This window comes from Medicago truncatula, chromosome 6 (genome assembly GCF_003473485.1).
Source record: "Medicago truncatula cultivar Jemalong A17 chromosome 6, MtrunA17r5.0-ANR, whole genome shotgun sequence".
In the NCBI taxonomy this organism is placed as follows: Eukaryota; Viridiplantae; Streptophyta; class Magnoliopsida; order Fabales; family Fabaceae; genus Medicago; species Medicago truncatula.
Window position 1 is genome coordinate 23,906,597 of NC_053047.1, and position 27,710 is coordinate 23,934,306.

Below are 27,710 nucleotides of genomic sequence, written 5' to 3' on the forward strand. Positions count from 1 at the left end.
ATAGGTTCTTGATTCTTTCTGTGTTGAAAGTCAATTCATACACCACTCTTTGGTTACTTTGGTTGATCAATGGTTGCGGCTTTTTACACATCTCTTTATTTTGCAATCTCGGTTTTGGGTCCCACGTTGGGCTTGCTGAGTTGTGTTGATGTGTAATTTGCTACAGGAAATTATACCCCATACCCCAACAATTATACCTCTACCCCTATAAACCATTGAAAATAGCAATTTTACCCTTTCCAAAATCTCACCCCACTCATCTTTTCCAGAATCGTTTGTCACCTTCTCACCTTCTTGCTATCTCTTCTCCTCAATCCAAAATCATTTCCCTCATTCAAACAACAACAAAGTTTACCTTCACTCCTTATAATATGAATCATCACCAAGATCCTCATCAATATTAAGAAAAAACAATCCCTAATTTTTCCCTAATTTGTTTGTCTCCCAAAAAAATAAGATAAAATGATGACAGTCTTTGAATTGTTGCCGATGGGAGAATAATCTATTGAATTGAATTCTTGTTGGTGTAAAATTCCAATCTCTTATTGTCCTTAAGATTACCACTCCTGTTTTTATTTTATCTTTTATTAAGAATTCCAATCTCTTATTGTCCTTAAGATTACCCATACTCCTGATTTTTGAACGCTAAAGTTCTGGTTGGTGTTCCATCTTTAAGAAAATTGTGATTTTATCAACCAACAATCTCTCTGCAAGAGATAAAAAAAAACACTATGGATTTGTTGCCAATTTTTAGAAAACTTGATTAAAACATCATGATGTATGGGTAAATTCTGGGAAAGTTGAGAGGATGAGAGTTTAAAAAAGGTTAAACTTGGTATTTTTTAATTATTTGTAGGGGTAGGGGTATAATTGTTGGGGTATGGGGTATAATGTTCTATTCTGCAAGGCATTTGGACTCATCATGAGACTTTCGTCTAGTTGGCTTTATATACCACTTTTTATTATTCGTGTTCTATTACCCTATTAGGGCTGATGTGTGGTTGCTGGTTCAGGTTGATGCCCCCCAGCTTTTGTACTTCCTTTTTCTTTTATTTAATATCTACTTTCGTTGCTTATAAAAATAAAAATAAAAATATTGTAGCAAGTAGCAACCATCTCACGAAAAATAAAATAAGCAAGATAAAAATTGCTGCCCCTACTATGGTATGAGATCGTAATACCATTGATGTTGAAGAAAACTACCATTCGACTTTTACCCTTTGAAAATACAATATTTTTTTACTAAAATAATTTCAAATAAATATCTCATTTAAAAGTCTTAAAGTCACAAAAGTTGGTGCACATTACTAGTTTTTCAGGTAAGAGATCAATTAAGTCCTTCACTGGTAGAGCTTTCAAACTAAAGTTACGTGTCATATAAACTATTTCTTTCTATTTCTTTTGATATATGAAATAAATCGATTGTCCCAGGAAGTTGCCATACTATTTATTTTCCCGTTTTAGCAAATGTTTCGTTTTCTCTAATTTTAAAAGTCACAATGGGAGAGAGCCCCTCCTTTCAAGCAGAAAAAGAGTCATAATTAAAATTTTAGCATAGTAAACAAAATCACTCTAGAGACATTTCACTTTAAATTTATTTAAAAAAAGAAAGTAGGAACAGCAATAAAAAACTAAATTTTATTATTTTTTCGGATAATAAACTAGCTTTATTTTTAGTATAGAGGAGATTAAAGATCTCTTGAGGTGGCAGAGTTACCACTTGCTAGGTCAAGATGTGCATATATAAAAGTCGTTATAATAATGTTACATGTTTGTCCTCACAGATTATTGAAGAGCACGCATGGCTCCATATTCCCAACATTGCTATATCTAAACTTCATTCCAATAGGCAGCAATACTCTAGAAAAGGGGCAAGGTTGGAGGGAAACGCACAAGCATCCACTGTCTTTCGTATGTAGCTAAATATTTCCATCCAATCTCATCAAGTAATGAGAGCTTTAGCTCATATAGTTTCTTCTTGGCAGGCTCAACATCATTTTGAATTATGTCAGAGAGTACCTGAATCAAGGGAAGCAGAGGTTCATATAAGATTGGTAATTCATCTACCCAATGTCACATTACCTGTCTCATCATCATCAATCAAGTCAAAATAAACTAGCATGGAAAACACACAAGAGTTGCTTCATGATTTTTAGCTTGTCCTGGATATTAAGATCCATGTCACTACAGGTTGTATACATTAATCACAGGTGATGATACGTTATGATGAAAATCAGACAGAAGGACCAAAGTATCAGATAAACTGCAGGCAGGGGTGTTTGGAGCTGCTGTAAAAAAACAGCAATTTTGTGAAGGTTTATTTTTTGAGACGAGACGTTATTTAAAAGAGTTTAATTTACATACAATAAGGTGTAAAAGGAGTTCTACGCAAGCATCCAATGATGTATTGCCAAATCAATTAATGAGGTATGACAAGTCATGTGTTTTTATCTCATCAAATGATGTGGCATCACGTCATTGGATGCATGTGTATAACTTTTCTACACTGGCGGTGTATACAAATTAAACTCATTCAAATATTATATTTGTTTGAACTTATCATCATAAATGGCAATTGTTAACATTAAGAATTATGAATGATATGTCTTACTGAACTTTGGATGCATTATCAAGTGACTTTATAATTAAAATAACATTGGCACGACAATAATTAACTACGAAATTGTCTCAACAAATGATTGGTTTGGTTTTGCTTGATTATAGGAAAACACCTACAAATAAGCTTACCAGAGCAAAGAAACCTACAAGTCTATGTTACTCAGGTGGACACCAGAATCATAAGATAAAGTTAGTAATTAACAAATTGACGAGTTATCATCCAAGCAGCAGTCAATATATCTCTTTTGTAAAAGAAAATACCTTCAATGCAGTCCCAAGCCTTTTAGAACGCCTCTCACGTGTTACCGTGAGGATTCCATATTTAGATGACTTTACATCAACCCATTTCTTCAGCTCTAGAAAATTCTCTTCGAACAAATCTGGATGACTGCCACCACCATCTGTAGATTTCTCACTGTCCACATCTTCTTTTGCATCCAAATCCTTTGACAATATACACCAAGTCAAGTCTGCCAACTTTTATTTGATAAAAAAATAATTAAATGTTACCATTATCATAATGGATGTGACTCATTTAAGGAGGGTCACTGACTCCTCCAACATTTTCTTTACAAGCAAAATGCAGATGACACAATTCATACTAACCACATGACTATGTGAAAAGCTTTGAACTTTTATACCAATACAGTAAATGTAGGCAACAACTTTGACAAATATCATGATAACAATTTATTAAGCCAGTGACTTGTTTAGTTTCCTAGGAAATGTAGTCTAGGCAATGTATCTATAGTCATTGTATGTTTTATAAACGCTCGTCTATGACTAGGTAACAGGCTCACGGTCAAGGTAGTCAAAATCGAGATCCTAGGCAAGATCGGAGAGAGGTTACAAGATCGTAAATCGGAGGATCGTAACACGGATCGTAAGATCCTACCAAATTCACAAATCGACATATATATACTTAAAAATTCATGTGTATGCATAAAAAATAAAAAAAACACTTCAGAACACCTTAATTACTTTTTTTTTTTTTGACAAGAGAACACCTTAATTACTTGATTTGTTAGAAAAAAACACCTTAATTACTTGATGGAAAACAAATAAATTTTCTTTTACGACACCTTATTATTTAAAAATAATAGAAAAAAAATATTTTCTTTAATTATTAATTTTATTGTTTTTTTATGGAAATTTTATTGTGTTTATGTTTAAGGATTTTTTAAATTATTTTATTAGTTATTAACTTTTTGAAAGAATTATTAGTTATTAATTATTGAAAACAAAAAATAAAGCAAGTTATAAAAGTAGAATAAAAGCCTGTAACAAGAAAAACAAAAACGAAACGTAAAAAGAAAAAACCTCGGTGTATGACAAAAAAATAAACAAAAAGCAAAACAACAAAAAACTGAAAAAGAAAAAGGAAACATCAGCGCATGTGCCTTTCACGTGTTGTTTTTAGGGATTCAGTAATCACAGCGTCGTTTTAAGAAAACGGGTTGTAGATCCGACCCGTGAACAACAACTCTGCACAGCATGAACAGAAGCGGCCGACTCGTACGATTTCACGGTTTTCACGATCTTCCGAGGCGACCCTTACTGCGTCCATCAGATTCCAACCATATCCCAGCACCCCAAGGGGTGACAAGATCGCAAAATCGTATGATCCTACGAGTTGGATCGCAATTTTGACTACCTTGCTCACAGTGTTATTTCCAAATGAGGACTTATCATACGAACACTCAATGAACGTGGAAATTCAAAATTGATGGGTTGAGCATTAACTGTGTTTTATATACACCCATCTAAGCTAGGTTTCTATCTTGTTGTCTAAATTACCATATTATACGTAATGAAAGTCTACAAAAATTGCTATAATGATGATGTTGATCAGAAATACAGTAAAAAGATCTAACCTTTAAGGATTCAATCTCTGCCAGCGCGAGCCCCTTTTGGTAAAGTGCCTCTGCTAACTGGTCTCGGATAGACTCAAACTTTTTCCTGGTATTCTGCAGTGAGATTAAACGATCATTAAACGCCAACATATTTCAAATATCTAAAGTTGGTAATGATAAATGTGGTTGTGATAATGCCAACTTATTTCAAATATCTAACGATGGTAATGATAAAAGTGGTTGTGATAGCTTTGGAAACAAAACAAATTTATGAAGCATAGGGAACCTCTGGATCTTAGAAACCAGCCCAATTCAGTTTTATTCTTGTAAATACACGTTGAATTTACTTCTAAATATTTGAAAAATATGAATGAATGTATTTTTATTTTATAAATGAGCCAATACAAATATATGTGTGTGTGTGTGTACATACACACACCCGAATCATAATTGCAATCCTTCATGATTAGGAGTAAAATCAGAAATAAGTATAATGATTTACCAAAACGCATTGCAAAAGTAGTACACAACTTGTTCATCAAATAAATGAGCATTCAAATTTGTATTAACTTAGAGATGTTTGATATAAGAGAGAAGCCAATGGGCCAATTAGAAAGTGTATATTAACTTATTAAGATAGTACTCACTCAAGAATATATGAGCATTCAAATTTATTTGATATATAAGTAGCCGTCACATGCAGCAAAAAAACAAAATAGTGCACGGGGACAAGAATGAGCACCTCTGCATCGTCGTCTTCTGGATCATTTTTTAGTGCAAAAAATTTTGCTAACTCTTCCCTGTCAACACTGTCAATCACATCATTTGCTGCACCAATCACCTGCACAATGTAATCATGTTATCCATGGTTTATACATGAAATGTAAAGATTACTGAGGTAGCAAGGATGAGCTAAAGGTGACGTAAGATAGAAATTTATGTTTTTGTAATGACCCTGCGCATGTTTCAGGTTTGCGTGATGGGAAGTAATACGTGAAAAATGCACGAGGAAAGGATGGAGAGGAGATACAAAATTTAAAGTTATTGAATAAGGAAGTGAGGCCTTGAGGCGACAAAGGAATTAGAAGACCTCAAAGTTTTGCAGTATTTCCATCTTTTTTGTTTTCTTGTGTGTGAGTAAGGAATGTGTGAGATCTCTGTAATCGGGGTTTATCCCTGTTCCTATTAAAACCATTGTTGGATAAAAAGATCACAGTAGATCATGCTCCAATAATGGTTACAATTTAGCTGACACTCTCATAATGTTCCATAAGATGAGATTACAAAAATTATACTAAACTATTGAATGCATGATTTTCAACTTCTTGGTAATAGAAAAGCAGGATCCAAAAGTAGAGCCCGAGAACTCCAGGGACCAACCATATAGCATTCAAGTGTTCAAGTTAAAAAAAAGTATATAATATGGTGGAAAGGAAGAGAAATCACAGAGAAGCGACAGAAGAAAGGTGATGGGGGAACAATTCATGTTAATCATTTGCTACAGAAAATCTGTACCTCTTCATCATGATGGATTTTATCTTTGATATTACTCCTAGAAACTAAACCTTCCAAAATCTTCGCAAGCAATGAAGTGTATTTTGGATATTCTAACTGCAACGAAACACAGTATGTAAGTATTAGTTATATGTAATAGAGAGAATAGATAACTGAATACATTTATCAGAATTTTAAAATTAATCAAAAAAGAAAAAAGAAATGATCTGGAAAAAATATATATATTAAATAGTGTAGAAGATATCACAGATTTAACGAAACAAATATGCATCTATCTCCATTCCTATTATTAGGATATTTGCTATTATTATTAAGATCAATATTTTATTTTATTTACATCTCTCTTCATTGTTGATCCAATCGTTCCTTAATCTACATAGTAGATATGTGTAACTCTCCTATTCAAGGAGTACTTTCTCTGCTGAAACAATACAATAGCTTTTGCTATATTAATTTAAACAAAGCGAATTTAAGGGAGAAACAGATGAAGACAAAGGAAACTGTCTACAGCTACAGATAAATTTTGTTTACAGATAAATTTTCTTTACTGACTTTGAGCGAGGCAGCAAGCTCTTTCCACTCCAAGCGATCTTCATCATTTTCCTGTTTTAGGGTTCCCAGAACTTTTATTTTTGCATCTCTTACCTGATGAACAAGTCAAGGTAAAATTTGAAGAGTAATGATAATTGAAGTTAATCATTTTAATTTGTGAGCTACAGAATAAAATCTACATTATGATAACAAAGTCAAGGCATAATTAAAATATACAAGATATACAATCATTTGACTCATAAATCTAATACTATACATACATGTTCAGCATAAAGAAACTTACATTTTTTTTATTGGTAAAGTGATGTGTGAATTTGTATGTCTTCAAAAGTTTTTTTTTTTATACTCAAAAAATGTTAACCGTTGAAAAGATAAAAAATTCAAACATCACTTTATCAATAAAAGGAAAGAAAAAAAAAATAAGCATCGTCCACTGAAAACAACTAATATTTGTTCATTAATTGAATTGTTCAAATAAATAATATGTATGTATGTATGCATGCGTGCATGCATGCATGTTATGTTATATATGTATGTATTAAGACAATGGATGGAAAAAGCAAATTCGGTATAAGTATTCCTGGCAAATTTTATGTCTACATGATAACCTTGAGATATCCCTTATCAGTCAGTTAATCAATATTCATCTAATACAGTTTTTCAAATATAAACATTTCAAAACATAGATAGCAATGTAATTATTTTAAGAAAAAAATTAAAGGCAGAAAAAGTGTTTATTTAACCAAAAGTGAAGCAGACAAGTATGATGGCTAATATACCTCTTCTTTTATACGTTCAGAAACGGTCTTTTTGGTAGATATGGAAGAACCTTTTCCCTTGTCCTCATCAACCTTTCGGCAGAAGAAAATTGAAATTAGACATTAATCAAGGTAAACATGAAAGCAGATTCAACCACAGGACAGAACAGGCAGGTGCTTGTTGAAACCTACTGAATAAAAGTGATACTAAGGGAGGTAACTTGATAAGACAGACACTGACCTTATTTGGAGGAACTACATAAGAAATTCGACATGAAGCAGGGTGCTTTTCTGGATTATTTTTCTCCTGCTGATCAGAAAATGATAGTTTCCCATATGAAATTGCCCCAATCAATACAGATCCTTGCTGAGAATTCTGCAAAATATTACAAATACATTATGTACTATCAGTGGTAACATCTAAAGAGGTGACGATGGAGAACAAAATACCTTGGGCAGCTTTTCTTTTTGTGGTGGACCAATATATAATCCTTCTTTCATACTATCAATAAATAAGAAAAAAGTCAACATCACATCACAAGATGACATTTAATACTTAAAAAATTGGGACTTGAAACCTTCTAACATACCCTGGAATCAATATTGAGGACTTAAAGGAACCATTTCCCATCAGTGGGCCATCAGGTTGAGAGAAAAAATTTAACCGAATAACATCCTGGAAATAAATTTAAAATATAAGTAATAAATGATTAATTAATAGATGAATTCAAACTGGAGAATAACTTGATGGGACAATTAAAGTACTTCATGAACTCCGGGAAAAGGTTCACCAACTTTGGCACATCTAACCCAATGGAATCTTTGAAGCCATTGCCACATAAATATACTAATAAAAACTTCAATGGTGATGTCAATATACTTTCCCATCATGTAGCAGCGGTCAATGTCTAGTTTTTTAACCCAAAAGGACAGAGTTTGAATCTCCGTCGGGAAATGTATGGTCTAATGTTTCCCCTCCCCCTTATTAATAAAATAAATATCCTCCCTCCCCTATTTCTTAAAATTATAAATATTTTTCTGTGTGTGTGTGTGGGGAGGGGATAAAATCAAAACAATAAACTACCTTCTCCTCCAAGTTTCTCTCAAGGAATAACACCAAATGCCTCATCTTTTCCAAAATTTGCACATTGTCATGCCTGAGAGAAATAAATTATTGTGAATGTAGAGGGATACGTAAAATGCACCATTATATGTAAGTCTTTTGTAAACCAACAAATGTTCCTCTTGCAATAGATATGTGAACTTCTTATTGCAAGTATTAACATATAAACCAAGCTTCCAAGTCCTCTACACAAAACTAGGAGTTTAGTACTGTTAAACCACTATAACCCATGAATTCAAAGTTAATAACTGTCCTCAAGAGTACAGTGGGAACAAACACATATTTAAACTAATCCATGATATATGCAGAGAAAAGTTCATAATTCATATACCTCAAATAGAGCTGCAAATTATATTCTCCCTTGGGAAGATTTGAAGAGCTTGGATACGCATCTCCACGTGAGTATACGCGCTATTATCAGAACAGTGAAAAAACTAAGGATATTGATGTATGAAGCAAACGAGGCTACCAAAACATGTTGAAATCGAAGAAAGAAATCCATTATGTCAAAAATAAAGAGTCCTCAAGTTGGACAGTCGTATGGTCTAAATATGGTTACAAGTGGGAGGCACCCCTCACCTCATGAGGGAGTTTCTGGGGTTGAGGCTCAAAGCTAAACTTTAAGATTGTTTTAGAGTCTACTCTAGATCTGTTATTGGGCCACGCATGTTTTCCACACACCAGTCCCAATAACCCTTTGCATGAAGAGATGTGTTGAAAAAATCTAGTTCTCAAAAATGATTTTATTAAAATACAAAACGTGATGGAAAAGAGAAAATTATTGAGCAAATAAAACGAAGTCATATCTATTATTGATTGCCACACACACTATGACTCAGTTGGTTGTATATTTTACTAGTAAATTTGTAACCCCTGCCTACCACAGCATTAGCACATCTCTTAGTAGAGTATAAATATGACATGAGCAAAAAAGTCAGCATGCCTAAGAGCATAACTTGCATGCAATTTAATATTCGTATGATTTCAAAAAAATTCTAAAATGAAAACTATCCTACTATTTGCAAAACAAAAGGAAATTAAATTTTAACATATACCTTATTTGAGTCAGAAATCATGTAAAATTGAGACTCGAATTTAGTGTCATATATCCGGTCATTTAGCAATGGTATATGAGGTTTTACTTGAGCTCCATCTTCCAATTTGACCTTGTAGCTGCAATATCAGAATACTGAGAAAAGGCTGTCTAAATGATCCTCTGACAAACAACACAATAAGTCCAAAACTCACGTCAAAGTCAGCGCCAGTATCTGTTTTCCAGATGGAAGTTTATCGCGATCTGCTGAGAGTGCACAAATCTTAGAATCTATTGGTCGATAAGGAACCCTAATCTGCATGTGTTGTATAATTAAACGGAACAGGTTAAACTCATTGGCATCCCAATAAAATGAACTAGCACAAATGAAAAAGTATTCAAGCTTTGAAAATATAACCTTGTTTAAAATAGCCACTGGAGCAAGCTCTTCTGAAACCAGCAGCGTTTCAGCATCAATTCTGACTGGTGCTTCACTTCCATCAAGTAAAAGTTCTTCTTGATTCACTTTTATCCCATGAAAAACAACCTGAAATTCCATGGTAACCATATAGATATCTTCAATGATGAATGAAATAACCCATCAGATCCCTCCACATAAGCATATCCCATGATTCTTTATCCAGAGGCCAAAAACGTAGAAAAGGACAAATAAAATTACTAGACCCGGAGGAAGGATAAAATCGTGTTTATGGCCTTCAGTGTCCATTCATGTCAACATGTTATGTATGTTCCCGTAAGTGTTTGTTTTACAGTATGTTCCCTTAAGTATTATATAGTTGAAATATGACAAATTAATAAATTATTAACCATTATTATTTCATACAAGCAAATAAAGGTAACATGTGGAATAAAGATAATCATCAAGATCAGCTACAGAATATAATAGCCTAATCGGAACAATCATCAGGTGATTTATCACAATAATAATTCTGTTACCTCAAAATTCACACTGGCAGACTCATGACTCCCTATGCCACTTGACCAAAACTGAGAAATGACTATTTCCAATGTCTGACCACTTATTACCCTAAAGGCAAAGCTTTTGGCACCCGAAGAAGCAAAAGTCACCGCCTTTTCCCATTTCAGAGGTCTTTGCAATGGGCACATCTGGACACAGAAAGCATGTGAAAAAGGACCCCACAATCAAACAAAGCTTTCAAGCTGCAAATTTTACCTGAACAGCATCAATATAAAATTTCCGAGGTGTGTCAAACCCTGATGATTTAATTGTTACATCAGCCCAAGATGCACCGTGTGGCACTTCTATATATCTCCTTTCAATATGACCTAATGAAACAATATATAAGGAAATAAATGAAAGTGTTAGACTCTGTATTATGCACTTGCCTATTTGGACTAGGATAAGTATGACTGGCCCTATGTATAGGACACTTGTAAACACTTGCATTCACTCTACATGAATACTAAATAGTATCTTTATAATAAACAGACTAGCTAATAAGTTGGAAGTGTCGCCATAGCGACTCTCACACACACAAAATAGAGTAAGCATTGAATCATGATTATACATGGATTAAATTACGCCATCATGTTCTATCATAAACCACATTTGGATCCAACTCATTACCATCTAAATCTTTCCTAATATCTTTAGAAATAATCTAAAATAATTTATAATGTTAAAAATTATGTGAATGAATTAAATATTTGAATATTCTAACAGGAATGAATACCGTAGATACTACTAAAATGTGAATGCAATGCAATAAAAAATTTAAGACACAACTCATGTTTTACAGAGTGTTTTAAAACTATTGAACTTTATCAAACATTTGTCTAGGGTTATGTCTTTGTTCAATCTTTATATTCTAGGAGCTGGAATATCCACAAAAATTAAATCATCCAAACAATCAAACACCTCAATGCTAAAATTAAAGATCTGAAAAACTAAAAGTAAACAAAGTAGAATACAATTATTTTAGCATACAATTATTTTAGCAATACTTGAAACATTTAACAGCAACACTAGGTCATTTGGATTATAAGGCACGTTGAATTTGTGGTATCTAAAAAACACGATCAAATCAACAATTTTTTATTAAAAAAAACACCTCATCAAATGAAATTCTCAAAATTCAATAGGGAAGAAAGTGGGTGGAAGAGACTGAAGGAGAACAATATGAAGAAATTTAGATGCATCCACCAATTTTGGATGACGACGCTTCACCATCGCTTATATACAAGTAATTCAGTAAAGGAAAATAATGGCAGAGGATTCTTCAATAACGCAAAAGGTGGGGGAAAAAATAAAGCTACAAGTCTTGACATATTCAGTACTACCGACACTCATGAGATATGAAAAAATTTCATCCACATATTCATGTAAATTATTAAAACACACATAAAAAGGAACAACAGATATGATATTAAATCCAATTGATCACACAAAGTAAATATTTATGTATATTATACAAATACAAAAATGGACACAATAATATGAATAATTCAGACAATTTGCTATCCCACAAAATCCTTTGAAACACCCATTGCATTGACTACACAATTGATTTGGGGCTAAAAGCAAAATTGCATTAAACTCATTACGGCGCATACAAAAACCCCAACACAAAATCATTAGATATTGTGCGATGTCACATCCCTCTCCTAACAACCACCTTTGAACCAAGGACAGACGGCCTGAATAATACCAAGAGTCATGGTCATGGCTCCCATAACTATTAGTTTTATCTTCGTATTTTCAAACCACATCTCTAAGATCAAATATTAATTCTGAGTCAGAACCTTGCACATTTATAAGATTTCTATACTAAAAGTTTAGTAAGATACAGCATGCACCTATAGGAACCAACATACATGATAGTGAAGGTTTTCTTTCTTGTTTACTAAAAATCAAATGTCTTCGCTCTTTCCAAAACCAGCCAAAATAAATAAATGTTATAGATGATTTCATATGTCATATTGAATAAATTAACCTTTAAATATGACCACTTTATAAAGAATAAGAAAACAACAATAAATTATCATACCAAGTAAATATGCGCTTTACCTTCTCAATGTATGTTTTCCGTGATAAAATCTTTTACGTATGAAACCTGAGCTTTCAGTTCAGCCTCCTATGTGGTCATTCAAATTTTGTTCGGTATTGATTTTATATGATGTCTGTTTGAGCAATTGAAATGTTTTATCACTTCATACAACCATTTTAATTTGTACAAAGTGAAAAACCATTTTGATAGCTCAAACAAACATCATACAAAATCAATAACGAACAAAATCAAAATGGCAACAATTGAGGTTGAACTGAAAGCTTGAGTTTCCCAAGTAGAAGATGTTATCACAGAAAATACTGAGAAGGTAAAACACTTATTTACCTGTCGGTATAATTGTTATTGTTCAATTATTCTTTATCAAATGGTCATATTAAAAGTTTAATTTATTGAATATGACATATGAAATTATCCATAACATTTATTCATTTTGGCAGGTTCTGGAAAGAGCCGAGACATTTAAGCTTTTAATAGACAAGAAATAGAACCTTCACTAACGGCTGTTATAGTTGCATTTTGTATCTTGATAAACTTTTAGCATAGAAATATTGTAAGAGTGCAAGGTTCTGACTTGCAATCCATTTTTATTGTGCAGATGTGGTTTAAAAAGACAAAGATAAAGCTAATAGTTATGGGAGCCATGATTACCATGACTCTCGGTCCTGTCGTCTATTCTTGGTTTAAATATGATTGTTACGAGAGGGTCGTGACACTGCACTATATCGGGGTTTTTGTGTGTGCCTACGTTTTAGCCTCAAATTGGCTATAAGCAATAGGATCTTGTGGATTGCAAATTGTCATAATTCTTCATATTATTGTGTCCTTTTATGTATAATATAGGTATACATTTACTTTGTGTGAGTTGATGAAATTTTTTTCTTATCACATTAGTGTCGGCAAGCTTTATTTTGTTCCCACCTTTTGCGTGATTGAAGAAAGACTGAGAGTCATCTGCCAAATGTTGCATAGGAATACCCGGTACAATACGCGTACCGGTACGAGAATACGGCAATTTTAGAAAAAAATAAGGTACGGATACGTCAATAAAATCATAAGTTTTGTTATAGAATATAACATGAAAGAGTTAAATTCTTCAATTCACAACAAAATAATCACATTAATAGTTTAAAAAGTTGAAATTTAGATGGTTACAACAACAAAGAAACTCAAACGCACAAATAACATTATATTATCATATTAATGTATAGGAGAAAGCCACAAATTCCACTCACAATACAATATTGAGCAAAACTGGAGTACCACGAGTACCATACGGGTGAGTACCCGGTACAGGTACTTCACCGTTTTACAAGTACCCATGTTTCAGATGCCATTATTACCCTTTACTGGATTATTATTATTATATATGGGAGATGGTGAAGCATCACCATCCAAAAATGGTGGATTCATCTAAATTTCTTCACCTCTGCACACAAGGATATTCATTTTATCATCTTCCAACTTTCACAATTTTTCCATTTGTTTCAAGTTTCAATACCATTGCTTTCATTCATCACAAATTGGTTGAGAACAGGGACCATCACACTTCTTCTCTTCATATAATTCTACTAACTCTTCTATTCACTTTCTTCCTTACTGAATTTTGAATATTTCATTTGATGAGATGTTCTTTTTAAGAAAAAATTGTTGATTTGATTTGTGTTTTGTAGATAATGTATATGTGAGATGCTTTTTAACCTAGAAGACCTTATGTTGCAGTTGAAGGTTTCAAGGATTGCTAAAATTATTGTATTCTGATTTACTTTGTTTACTTTTATTAAGCTTTGTGAATTATATTAGTTTTTCAGATCTTCAATTTTAGCATACGGGTGTATCGACTGTTCGAATGATTGATTTTTTGTGGATATTCCAACTCCTAGAAGAATGATAAAGATTGAACAAAGACTTAACCCTGGGAAAATGTTTGATCAAGTTCAATAGTTTTTAAACCATCTGTTTATATGCAGACCCAGTTTACATCTCAGTAGTAGGACGACAGCAGAAAGTAGGAGATTAACTTAATGGACTAATACAAACCTGGCTGGAACAACATATTTGAAAATGAAACTTGTAGGGGCTGGTTAGTTGTAGCCTTGGCCTTTGTTATGGTAATAGGAATTCTGAAAATAGGCCCTCGCCATGGCGCTTTGCAGTCGATACCATAGACTTCATAGTAGTGAAGACCATCACATAGATTGGAAGGATCCACAACTAGACTGAGAGAGAGAAAACAAATTGTAAGCCATTAAAAATCAAAACTACAGATAAAATCATTTAACAGAAACTCAGTAGCAATAGACACTTCTGCCTAGTGAAGTCACCCCATGGACGATCACATAATGAAGATATTGTATTTTTATTTTTAGAATTCAGGGAATTTCTTTCACCAGAGTGTTTTAGCTATGATTTTGATTAGATTTCTGATTGGTTAATTTGGTCTGTTTTTCTTAAAAAGTTAATTAATCACATGATATATCGGTTTTGTTATAAATGAGTTAAGAGCTTGCATAGCTTCTACACCACTATTCTGTTATACCTTATTATGTGCATAGCTACTGTAGGAGTTAATTAAAGCTGTTGGCAGCTGTAAACATCTCATAACTAATCTGATGGAACTCAGATTCAGACACAGAGAAAAAGGATATGAAAAGGGAAATGTAATTGTATTAACGAAAGCAGAGGACAATTACAAGGAGATATGGTAAAATGTAATTGTAAACTGATAGCAAGCTACCAATTCCCTAAGCACAAAGGCTTCCACAATTCACGTATCGTGAATGCACAAACTAACAGAAAGATTAGCTAGCTTAACTCTCTCTCCTCTAACCACCTATATATAATGCTAAGTCTTGTGCCTTCCATACATCCCATGCATCATTCCATCCACGTCACTCCTCTTAATCCATCCACGTCACTCCTCTTAAACCTTTTCCCACGTTTTCTTTCATAAACCCTCCATGTCTTGGGCTTGGGGCCATATTCAAGGCCCACTTGCTCTATACCAGAAACTAACAGAAAGATTAGCTAGCTCAACTCTCTCTCCTCTAACCACCTATATATAATGCTAAGTCTTGTGCCTTCCATACATCCCATGCATCATTCCATCCACGTCACTCCTCTTAATCCATCCACGTCACTCCTCTTAAACCTTTTCCCACGTTTTCTTTCATAAACCCTCCATGTCTTGGGCTTGGGGCCATATTCAAGGCCCACTTGCTCTATACCATTTCTATTAATACCACCCTCTTCAGAAAAGACCTTGTCCTCAAGGTTAAATTCTGGAAACTGTCCTCTCAGCACAACATTGTCCTCCCAAGTAACATCATCAATGGATTTGTTTTTCCATTGGATCAAACTTTGAGGTATAGAGACCCCTTCCTGCACAGTCACTCTAGATCCCAAAACCTTAACTGGATAAATTTCCTCATCAGCAATAACCTCTAATTCCTTAGGCAACTCCCCTTGTGACTGATAATCCCCAACTGCCTTCTTTAACAAGGATACATGAAAAACTGGATGAATTTTAGAATGTTCAGGTATCTGTAACTTAAAGGCAACTTCACCAATCTTCTCCATAATCTTAAAAGGACCATAAAATCGTGCTGCAAGCTTCTGATTGATTCTTCGAACCACCGATTGTTGTCTATGAGGCTTCAATTTTAAAAACAACCATTCACCAATCTCAAACTTCAAATCTCTTCTCTTCTGATTAGCATAAACTCTCATCTGCTGTTGAGCCTTCAACAGATGCAGTTTTAACTGGTCTAACGCCTCATCTCTTTCCTTAAGTTCTACAGCTACAGCAGCAACTTTCGTCTCATTGCTCAAGTATCTCAGCATCTTAGGAGGTTGTCTCCCATACACAACTTCAAAAGGGGACTTACCAATAGACACATGGTAAGTGGTGTTATACCAGTATTCGGCCCACGGTACCCAATAAGCCCACGTCTTAGGCTGTTCAGCAGCAAAACACCTAAGATAGCTCTCAAGACACCTATTAATAACCTCTGTTTGCCCATCAGTTTCAGGATGATAGGAAGAGCTCATTTTGAGTGTTGTACCCTGCATTTTGAATAATTCTCTCCAAAAATGGCTTACAAACAAGGGATCCCTATCACTTACAATGGAACAAGGAATTCCATGAAGTCTCACCACTTCTTTCACAAATACTTCTGCCACTGACTTAGCAGTATAGGGATGCTTTAACAAGATAAAATGACTATAGACACCACAAACACTGTTTCATATCCTTTTGATTTAGGCAAACCAGTCACGAAATCCATAGAAATATCCTCCCAAACAGCATTTGGTATAGGTAAAGGCTGTAAAAAACCTCCAGGAGTAGTAGCATCATGTTTCTGCCTTTGACACACATCACATGCTCTCACATAATCCCTTACGGTCTTCTGCATTCCCACCCAATGCAGATTCTCTGCAATACGCCTATAAGTTCTCAAAATTCCCGAGTGACCTCCCATAGGAGTTTCATGAAATTCTTTCAACAAGGCTGGAATTGATGGAGAGCTAGCACCCAATACCAAACGACCCTGATATAGCAACACACCTTGCTGCACACTAAACCCTGGTTTAGCAATAGGATCCTTCATCACATCTGCAAGCAACTTCTGGACAGACAAATCATTCTTTACTTCCTGTAATAACTGGTTACTTCCTAACCATATTGGAGTATGCATCATTGCAGACAGTTCACCCTCATCAAAACAACGTGACAAAGCATCAAAACAATCTACAAAACCAAGACCAGATGCTTTCACCGGTTCCACTGTCAATAATACCTTGTTCACCTGCAATTTCTGTTTCAACAAGCGCTGCTACGTTGCAGTTCTCCTATAGTATCACTGAGAAGTTGACTGATATAAAGTTGTTGAGCGTACGTATTGCTCATATATTTTTCCTTCCAGAATACAAAATTTTGCATTCTAGAATTTGTAATTTTGTGATCTACTTTCTTACTTCGATTATATTTCAATGTAATTTTTTGTGATCTACTTTCTTACTTCGATTATATTTCAAGGTTAAATATGTATTTCAACCCTATAAATATTTTCTTCACACTTTAGTTCCTCACATTTTTGTTACCAATTTTAGTCCTCACTTTTAACTATAGTGACACCTATCTAACAGAAGTCTATGTGCCATGTGCCACGTGACTTTTTTTATGGCGTGGCATTGCCAAGACCTGAGACCTTAAAATATGATCAACTAGATAACTTAACCATTTAATCTTTAGTTTATATGTAATGTTTATTAATTTATTCATAAATGATTAAATGGAATGTTAAGTAATATTTCAAGGTCTTAACAATGTCACATCATCCAATAAAGTTGTGTCGCACTTGCCATGTGGACTTCTGTTAGATAGGTGTTGCAATATTTAAAAACAAGAACTAAAATTGATAACATAAAATATGTGGAGGACGAAGTTTTACAAAAAAATTATGTGACTTAACAAAAAAAATTGGTATATTTATACAAACAAAAAACATTTATTCTGCGATACACGATCTTGACTCCCCTTCCCGATCATAAGTAAAATATTAATTTTGACTATCTTGTATATGGCAATATATAAGCATGAAAACAAAATGGTGACGAAAAGTAAACTAACTTGAAGCTGCGGCCATTATGAGTGAGCAATAGATAATCAGGGGTTTTCACAACTGTCTTCTCAGTAGAATATAACTCAATGCATTCCTCAAAAGGAATCTTTTCCTCAAAATTGCTGGCATCTTCATGAAACTTTGGATTAACTTCCACTACCCACTGTGAATAAGTGCAACCACAAGTTAAAAAGCTACCAATTAAAGTCAGAAAGGACTCGTTAAAATTTACTGGTATATGATAAAGAGATTAGGATGCTCAACTAAATCAAGATAAATTCAGACACAACCACAAAAGGCACTTGAAGTGAATCAATACCTGGGACAAAAGTTCAACATGTATTCCAGGATACTCAACCAAATTAATCGGGCAATTGCTTATTGATTATAATCACATAAGATTGTAAAACAGAAGTCTACTCTTATGTATAAATTAGATGTAGGTGTGCACCATATTCAATGCGTGTTTCATACTACAACCCTTCACATTTTCCCTGGCTTTTACTTCAAAGCTTTAGGCTCTCAATATAATAGAATTTATCCCTACTATCTCACTACAGGAGTTATCAAATTTCATCATATAACACCTCATCAATTTTTAACAGCATAATTTTCTGTTTGTGTTCGGTTACGTCATCAATATCTTAGCAAAGAATGAAACAACTTTAGGATTATTTAGTCTTTAATTTGTCATTATTTGATTTGTACCCTGTATGGGTATAACAAAGATTGGATTCAAGACATCTGTATTTGGTTTTCCGACGTAATAATTGACAAGTTTTGAAACACCCGACTCAATAATCGTCATCATCGATAATGTGAGCACACAAAACTTATGAAGATCTCACCTCAGTAGTTTGCCGACAAGCACTAGGCTCCCTCAGGTAGATACCTCGTGATGAAGGACCTGCCATCAGCAATCATATAAAGGACATAAGTTTGACAATTTCAAAAGCTGGGTCTTAGTAACATGTAAACTTTCATATTTTTTTGTTTTTAAACCTTAGTTATGCATGTCAACTGATTAGAGATTACTTAAGCAATACATCAACTATTCAACGATAAAAGAAATCTTGACTTATTTTTTAAGCCATGCAACCATCACAAACATGCTTGTCTGAACCTAAATAGAAAAGCTTAAGGAGCTTATGAAAAAATTCTTTCTCAGTCCTATCAAATGGGTTGGAACATGCTTTGCGTATGAAACATGGTTGCCAAACCCTCAAGTTAACACAATTGTACAAGTTTACAACTCTAGGTATCAAAAAAAAAGCAACAGTACTTTCAAAGTTGTTACTTCATAAACTCAAGTAGAATCGCATTGACTCACAGACTCTAAAATAGAATCAGGATTTTAAGGCACTTGAACATAATGTTATACTTTAAAAATATTCCCAATACAAGGTGGTTTCAATATCCTTTAAAAACATAAAATGCAACAGTTAAATTGTAAATCTCAGTAATTTACAACCTAGGCATACGCTACCATGTTTTACAACATCGGTGCCAACCTAGACATAAGCGACCAAGTTTTACAATCTAAATGGGTTTTAACGTGCCATGAACCAACTCTCTATTACCAATATAACTTTATATATGTAATAAACCTCTCATGAAAGAGCCTTTTGGAATTGAAGCATCGGCAATGCACAAAGGACCAACCTACCTTGAACTGAAATTTAACTTTTTTTATTGGAAAAATGGGAGTTAAACTCAACACTGCATGATTGCAGAGGCTCTGATAACATGCATCCCAAAACAATTTAAGTACTTAGCTGAAGGAGTGTGAATTGTTCTAGATCTCATGATCCTAAATTTATTATTATCATAGTGCACTTTCTACCATTACAAATTTTTATTTTTATCTTTTGAAAGGTCTACCATTAAAATATATAAATTAAAAATTTATCAAAAAAAAAAAAAAGCACAGCAACATAATACATCCTTCCTTTGGTCACATATAAGGGAAAGGTGAAATATCCATGGGATGGAAGAATGTAAACTCACGTGTTTTTCCAGATTGCTGGATATTTATCTGATACTGAACACATGGAAAGTTTTGACACTTCTGTATATATTCAAAAGCCCTGTCATAGAGTATATGACTTAAGTCAATATGAATCTTGCGAAATTATCATTTACTAAGTTTCCATGAATGTAAAGAATGAGTAAATTACTAACTTGTCGACTTGCATCAGCCCTTGTCCAGTGGACAATTTATCTTCAGGTAAATCACCTATGGGATCTGCAGTATTCTCAAGAGCCTTCCTCACACTATATGGACTCACAGGAATTCCCTCAGCCTGCGAGGGGACCATACACATCAGGAAATCATATTTATGTGAGCAAAGTAGTACTAATCAATAAAATAATCTACAAACGAAATGCAACCGAAAACCTTCATTGCACTTATGAGCAATGCAGTTCCACCACAGGCTGATGGTGATGCCATTGATGTCCCGTTCATGAGCCTGCGCCGTTGAAGAGTCCACTTAGGAACAGGAGCAACAGCACCACCAGGAGCACTTATACAGACACCAAGGTCTCCATCAGCTGTTGGCCCTCGGCTAGACCTGCAAGTTAATCCAATCAATTATGCAATGATAATAACGCAAAATCAAGATTAAAAAACTAAGGATAGAAGGTATAAAAACAAATATACCAAGTGTACTCAAGCCCCTCTGATGGAGGTTCAACAACACAATGAGCACCAGCAGCCATAGCAGGAGAAACATATGCACCAACACCGATGATACTCGAAGATGTACCACCAGGTGCACCAACAGTGCTCAATCCTGGACCACTATTACCAGCACTGCTCACAAATATCAGACGATGCTTGTTCACCACCTAGACGTAAAACAACGAAAGCCTCTATAATTAGGAAAATGGAAAAGAAAAGATATAAATGCCTAGTTAAAATCAGAAACCAAGAAAATACCTCATTCACAAGGTCAACAAAGCGTCCATAGTCAGGCAGTAAAGTTGCTTCACCATAACTCATATTGATAAGATCGCATTTATGCTAAAAAAGAAAAGTGGAATGGTCATGCCTAAAAGTATTGCACCACACATTAACAAAGTTCGAATTCTTGTTAAAAAAAGAGTTTGGAAAACACACAAATCTAAAAGGTAAATCAAATATCACTCATTGGAATATCAAGTCCAATCAGCGGAAGACAAAAAACAAAATTATGCACCTCGACAGCAGCTATCAGTGCCCGAATCAAACCAGTTCCGGTTTCCATAGAACCTAAGCGGGAATCCCCAATTTTACAAGATATTAATTGTGCCCCAGGTGCAACTCCATTCAACAAAGGCTCCTAAAAACATTATTGTTGTCAATAGATATCCTATCCCTCAAAAGAATGTCAATATACAGATCAAATCATATATCAGTACCTTCGGGTGGAAAGCAGCAGCTATACCAGCAACATGGGTGGCATGGGGAGAACAGTCTGTTACAACACTTAAAACATTCCCATTATTAAAGACATTAACAACAAATGTACAAGCATCTAATTTGCTGAAGACGCCGTATTTCCTCTCAATCCTGCAATAAAAGGCCGTCATGTTAGCATTGAAATCATATAAGATTATACCATATTTAAAAAATAAAATAGTAATTGATTCAATAGCTAGACCCCGTAAAATTTCTTCAATGGCAAATTATATTAATTCAAGAATATCTCAATTATGAAAAAGATGGGTAATAACTGAGTTCTTCCTGCATAATTGTTAGGTGCTCTTAACGAAGGAAATAATAACATCACCTATGAGATTTTATTCAGTTATACACCAAACAGTATAGAAATTTAAACTCACAGATACTAAGAAGGTTAGTGTTGAATTGTTTTAAAAAGAAATAAATATTTCAAGAAACACAAGAACAACTCACTAAAGCGCCAATTCCATGCAACTAATTCACATTCGAATACATCATGTTCGAATTTACAATCTTTACAGTCGAATTTTTGTGCAGAAGAAATATATCACGAAAACATGCTATGATTCAGTAGGACAATGTGGTTTTCAAATTAGTGGCTATATGTAGTGACAGGTGAAGTAAACATTTGTTAGGCTAGAAAATCTGTTGCCAAAACAAAAGTATCTCCCAATTTCACGACATATCTCTGCACAAAAGCTATAAACAAAGATAGATATTTGCATAAACAAAATTAAAACCAGAGACTGAGTGTACCTATAATTAGTTAAAGGCACACAGTTAGCAAGCATTCCACAATCCGGATCATCTTCAAGACTCTGTGTGTCAAGGGCAGCCCTCCAGACATCCCCATCATGCCAGACAACAGCATCTACAACGGGTCCATTATCATCATAGCTCTGGAACACACAGCAATCCCTTTCCAAAGTAAGGAATTTCAATTGACAAAATATGGGAAAAAAGCACAAACATAAGCATAAATGGCTTTAGTTCGAGTGTTCAGCATAAGCGCCAGAGAAACAAAAAAACATGAATTTCATTGTTTATACGGGGAAAATGATAATGGTGCTTCCAACACTATTTCCTAGCAAGGACCGTTCTATCAATATCATTGTTTCACTCCCTACATGCCTATAAAACCTAGCAAAGACCATTCTATCCATATCATCGTTTCAATCCTTAGAGGCCTATAACGAAAAAATAAATTGAAATAAACTACTCATTTCCTATTTCAAGGACTGGAAGGGCAGCAATAACCAAAGAGTAACAAAGTAATGTGGCATCATCAACACCCACCTCAGATTGCCTCCTCAGAAGATCAAGCCTATTTTGCAGATCTTCACGAACCCTCTTAAGCTTTCCATCCTCAACCTTTATGTGTTTCTAGAAAAAACATGATGGTTTGAGTTACAAGGACTAAGCAGATGCAAATATAATAAAAAGTAGACAAAACAACTGCGTCAAGTTTAGTAGGCATGATAGTATTTATAAAACTAGGGGTATGTATTACATGCAACTTGATCTGCTAATTAAATTTAAAAAAGTGAAGTACATAATCCATGCATTTGTGACTGTGTATTCTTGCAGGGTGTGTAATTCAAATGCAAACATTGCACCACATGTCTCTCATATATTTCCCTTCTCAACAACATTCATATTCATAGGAACCATTCAATGTTTTTATTATTTCTTCTTTCCTTCTCTTCTATTCATAAGACCATATACCATACTGCTTCTGATCAGTAATTCCGAAAATGATGTACAGAAAATACAATAAATAAAGCAAGCAGGGATACAAAAGGACACATTTGTGTTTCTTTCGTATTAATTAATGCATGTAAATACAGAAGGACATGAGTTACCATACTACAATAAGAAAATGCAATAATAAAAAGAGAACATATGAACAGCTTGCGCTTGTAATATCTGATGCTTACTACATAAAATATTAATAAGAGTAATGAGTAGATAATATGCAATTTGAGATTCTACAATTCTGGAAAATTAAAAATGAAAAGCAAGCAGGGATACTAAAGGACACATTTGTGTTTCTTTCGTATTAATTAATGCATGTAAATACAGAAGGACATGAGTTACCATACTACAATAAGAAAATGCAATAATAAAAAGAGAACATATGAACAGCTTGCACTTGTAATATCTGATGCTTACTACATAAAATATTAAAAAGAGTAATGAGTAGATAGATAATATGCAATTTGAGATTCTACAATTCTGGAAAATTAAAAATGAAAAGCAAGCAGGGATACAAAAGGACACATTTCTGTTTCTTTCGTATTAATTAATGCATGCAAATACAGAAGAACATGAGTTACCATACTACAATAAGAAAATGCAATAATAAAAAGAGAACATATGAACAGCTTGCGCTTGTAATATCTGATGCTTACTACATAAAATATTAAAAAGAGTAATGAGTAGATGATATGCAATTTGAGATTCTACAATTCTGGAAAATTAAAAATGAATCAATAAAATTTACGATGAACCTGATCAAAGTCATCAAGCTGTTTTACTGCCCTCGCAATTTCCTCCTGGTTTTTCTCATCCCACTTTTTCCTTCTTTCTTTCTGCCAATGAAAAATTCATGTGAAGAAAATGGAAATTAGATCAATTAGCCAGAGGTGAGACTCCTAAAGAGAACTAAAATATTTCATTGAACAAAAATGCTACCTTCAAACGAAAGGTCAAATCTTCTGTAAAGAGCTCATAAACCAATTTATAACCCACATGCCATTCACCAGAAGGATTTTTCCATGAAGTATTAATAACCAAAGATGCCCCTGTAAATAATTTTCCGTGACAAGGAAGAAACAAACACAAAAGTAAGGAGATATGTGCAAGCTCAGAAACAAAAGTATACTTAAAGGGAAAAGAACCAGTAATAGAAAGAAGACGAAACAGATGGTAATTGAATGAAATAGGGTGCTTCATTGATACGAATGAAAACATTATTAGAGGGTTTCTCCAACTACACCCAGAGGAAAGCTCTCCGACACAACTCAGAGAGGAATCCTACTCTAGCCTAAACAGAAAACGTATTATGTCGTGCCTTAAGAGCCTATTACTCATAATTAAATACTACTAGAGATAAGCTTACTACTAAAGAGATAAGCTCGAATAATATCTTTTTTGACGATATTATTCAGAGAATATCACAATTAAATGATACTATTAAAATATTCCTACTTAGACACCTCACCAGTAACTTCAGCCACTAGTCTTCTTAGTTCCCATCACCAGCACAGATAATTAACAAAAAATTTAAACTCAAAAGGTTAGTAGTGACTATATTAAAGGACAGTTATAAATTTTCTTCTATATCTCGTCTGGCTGCCATGCCATACACAATTATTGATTACTTTTCCATTAACTGTTCGGAGTTATAATATAATTTTACTAAAACGCATAAATCATTCTTCTTTGTGCTACTTGTACAATACTAATTGCCTAAACTCAGGCCAAAACAAGGAGCTAGGTCATCAATAGCTGCATATGTTGTTTTCTTAAATAATACCTCATTACAAGCAATTTACTACAATATATTTGTTAAGAATCCGAGAAAACTGATCATATGATAGACTGGTAGGTCTGAAAAGTATTTATAAGTGGGAGAAGCATTCCACACCTTCCTGAATAGTATTTATAAGTGGGAGGCATTCCACACCTTACAAACCGGCTTTGCAGAGTTGAATTAGGCTCAGACACAATTAAAATAATATTGAAGAATGTTTCACAATGATTTGTATTTACACCCCTGTTGATATTTCCTAGAACTAACCTGATGCCCCAGAAATACAACCATCTGCATCAGCCTTCACGACCTTCGAGGTATCAATATCACCACTCCCAGTACTGAAGAAAGAAAAGGTGTAGTATCCTTGTTAGAAAATGAAGTACAACTGAAAAGGACTTTCAGCTAAAAAATCAACATGAAGTAGCTTTCTGTTTACCAATCAATGACATCAAGAATTTTTGGTTTCCCATCTGTGGTAACCTGTAATCCATCAACGGCCGGATCTACACCAGAATCTGTAAACATGCAGGTGCAAGATACAATATTTGAACAAATATGCAATATAAACCACTAATAAAATAAAATTACAGAAAAACACATTAGAATACAAGCAATGTCTTTATTTATTACACCAAAAAATACTAGTAGTAGTAAATTAATTTACAAAAGAGAAACGAGTCCTCCCCTCCAAAATCTCCCTCTCAAACAGACCCTTAATTTCAAAAGCATCTTGTCATTACCAACTTAATGTCATTATAATCCATACAAACATCAACAGAAAGACTTATTGAATTAACATGTTTAGTGATAATTTTATTGAGTAAACCACCAAACTAGTCCCTGACTTTGTAAGGTGCTATCAAATAGGTCCTGTGATTATGAATATCCCAAAAAATTCCTTGACCCTATTAAATTGTCAAGCTGGTCCTATATTTAACTACTTGCTATCAAGTAGTTTCTTATATTTCAATCATTTACCGTCAATTTGGTCTCTATATTTAGACACGTACTATCTTAAGTCCCTCCCGGACTCACATAAGGACTAAAATGAGTAAACTTTGACAGAATCAAGTTACTTTTTGAAACATTCATAATCTTAGGGATCTCTTGAGAGCGTCCAAAGTCGGCACGAATTTGGTGGTCTACTCTAATTTTGTCAAATTACTAAAGTCAAGCACTAGATTTATACATTCCTACAACTTCAAAACCAAATTACGTATATACTCATATAATACATGTTACTGTTAAACATCTAATAAATAAATTAATCCAACCACACACACTAAACCTTTTCTTAATTGAGATTGTTTTAACTTCTCAGCATTAAACATTAAACATATGAAGCAAGGAAAATGGACACAAAGACAATGACATGTTTACATCGATAATTTGAGAAAATGAAAAAACTAAATGTAATCACATGTCAGTGTCTGTGTCGGACACCGACATACTGACATGCTTTCAAACAGAAATGTCGGTGCTAAATTAATTCAAACATGCGTACGCACACTAAACATTTGCTTAATTGAAATATTTTTTTTAGTTCTCAACATTTAACCTATGAAGCTTAAGCATAGACACCGACAATGCAATTGAGAAAATGACAAAATTGAATGTAGTCAAACGTCGGACATTGACACAAACACCAACACATTGACACTGATAACCTGGGAAGATGACAAAATTGAATGCAATCACATGCGTAAATATCTTGATACCGACATGCCTTCTATTAGAAGTAATGTAATAACATGCGTCAATATCTGAACACTAACACTGACACGCGGACACACATTCCATCAGAAGTGTTAGTGCTACACACATTTAACAACCAAAAACTAAAATTATTTTTCTTCTCGATATTCAACATTAACCTATGAAGCACATACACGACGGTAATAATATGTTCACACTTGATAATAATTTGAGAAAAAAAATATCAATTTAATGTAATAAATTGTCAATGTCAGATACAACACATTGACTGCAATCACAAATGTCAATATATCGTTACAATCAGAAGTGTAACACTTTGACACACTTTTGACACCGATAATAATTTGAGAAAATGACAATTGAAAATTATGACCTATGACACACGACACCGACACTTGTAATTACACTGAATTATGTGATTTTTTTCAAATTATTAACTGTGACAGTGTGTCAGTGTCCGGTGTTCGTATCCGTGTTTCATAGGTAATGGCATATGCCGGACATTGACATGCAAACACAAACAATCAGAAGTGTCGCCGAAGAAGAAATAGCACGGAAATAAAAGTCAACGGAGAAGAAAAAAGTACCGAAAATGGCGATTAAAGCACCGCGACCATCGTAATTAGGGTTAGAATGAAGAAATCGATCAACTCCGATTTCTTTCTTCGGCATGAGTGAAGCTAAAAACGTAGATTCGTTCAATTTGAAATCACCGAGTGAAGAAGAAGAAGAATCATCGCTTTTCTTACTCTTCTCTTTCTCGTTGTTGTTGTTGCTGTTACTGTTATCGCTAGAAATGACGGAAGAATCGCAAGGCATTGCCTTTGTGGTGATTTGGGTGATGATGATTATGATTTTCGGTTTTCTAAGTTGTTGACGATTTGTGA

At 34.0% G+C, this 27,710-nt stretch overlaps 1 protein-coding gene across 2 annotated transcripts; it reads right to left on the bottom strand.

Moving 5' to 3' along the window:
* Window positions 1-1,612: 1,612 nt before the first annotated feature.
* On the bottom strand, window positions 1,613-27,710 carry LOC25479754 (tripeptidyl-peptidase 2). Of its 2 annotated transcripts, none has more exons than XM_024774738.2 (34): window positions 27,411-27,710; window positions 25,544-25,622; window positions 25,372-25,445; window positions 24,264-24,373; window positions 24,080-24,160; window positions 22,866-22,952; window positions 22,326-22,468; window positions 21,527-21,677; window positions 21,325-21,447; window positions 21,066-21,149; window positions 20,787-20,974; window positions 20,523-20,697; window positions 20,306-20,427; window positions 20,132-20,211; window positions 18,973-19,031; window positions 18,133-18,287; window positions 14,541-14,719; window positions 10,649-10,761; window positions 10,411-10,581; window positions 9,872-10,000; window positions 9,669-9,769; window positions 9,476-9,593; window positions 8,752-8,831; window positions 8,382-8,454; window positions 7,888-7,973; window positions 7,748-7,799; window positions 7,539-7,673; window positions 7,319-7,390; window positions 6,540-6,632; window positions 5,988-6,083; window positions 5,215-5,313; window positions 4,494-4,586; window positions 2,881-3,096; window positions 1,613-2,019 (listed from the first exon to the last, which is right to left on the bottom strand). In XM_024774738.2, the coding sequence occupies exons 1-34, from the start codon at window positions 27,640-27,642 to the stop codon at window positions 1,861-1,863; spliced, it is 4,008 nt and encodes a 1,335-aa protein (XP_024630506.1). In that variant the 5' UTR covers window positions 27,643-27,710; the 3' UTR covers window positions 1,613-1,860. The 2 variants fall into 2 exon arrangements, with proteins under 2 accessions (XP_024630506.1, XP_024630507.1); XM_024774739.2 differs by having other exon boundaries at window positions 2,881-3,063; window positions 27,411-27,709.

Excerpts from the sequence above, each read along its gene's own strand:
- LOC25479754 (XM_024774738.2), bottom strand. The coding sequence starts at position 27,642 with ATGCCTTGCGATTCTTCCGTCATTTCTAGCGATAACAGTAACAGCAAC. Across the intron at positions 8,832-9,475 it reads TGATTTCTGACTCAAATAAG|CGCGTATACTCACGTGGAGA; the intron begins GTATATGTTAAA and ends TTCTGATAATAG. Across the intron at positions 7,974-8,381 it reads AGAGAAACTTGGAGGAGAAG|GATGTTATTCGGTTAAATTT; the intron begins GTAGTTTATTGT and ends ATTTATTTCCAG.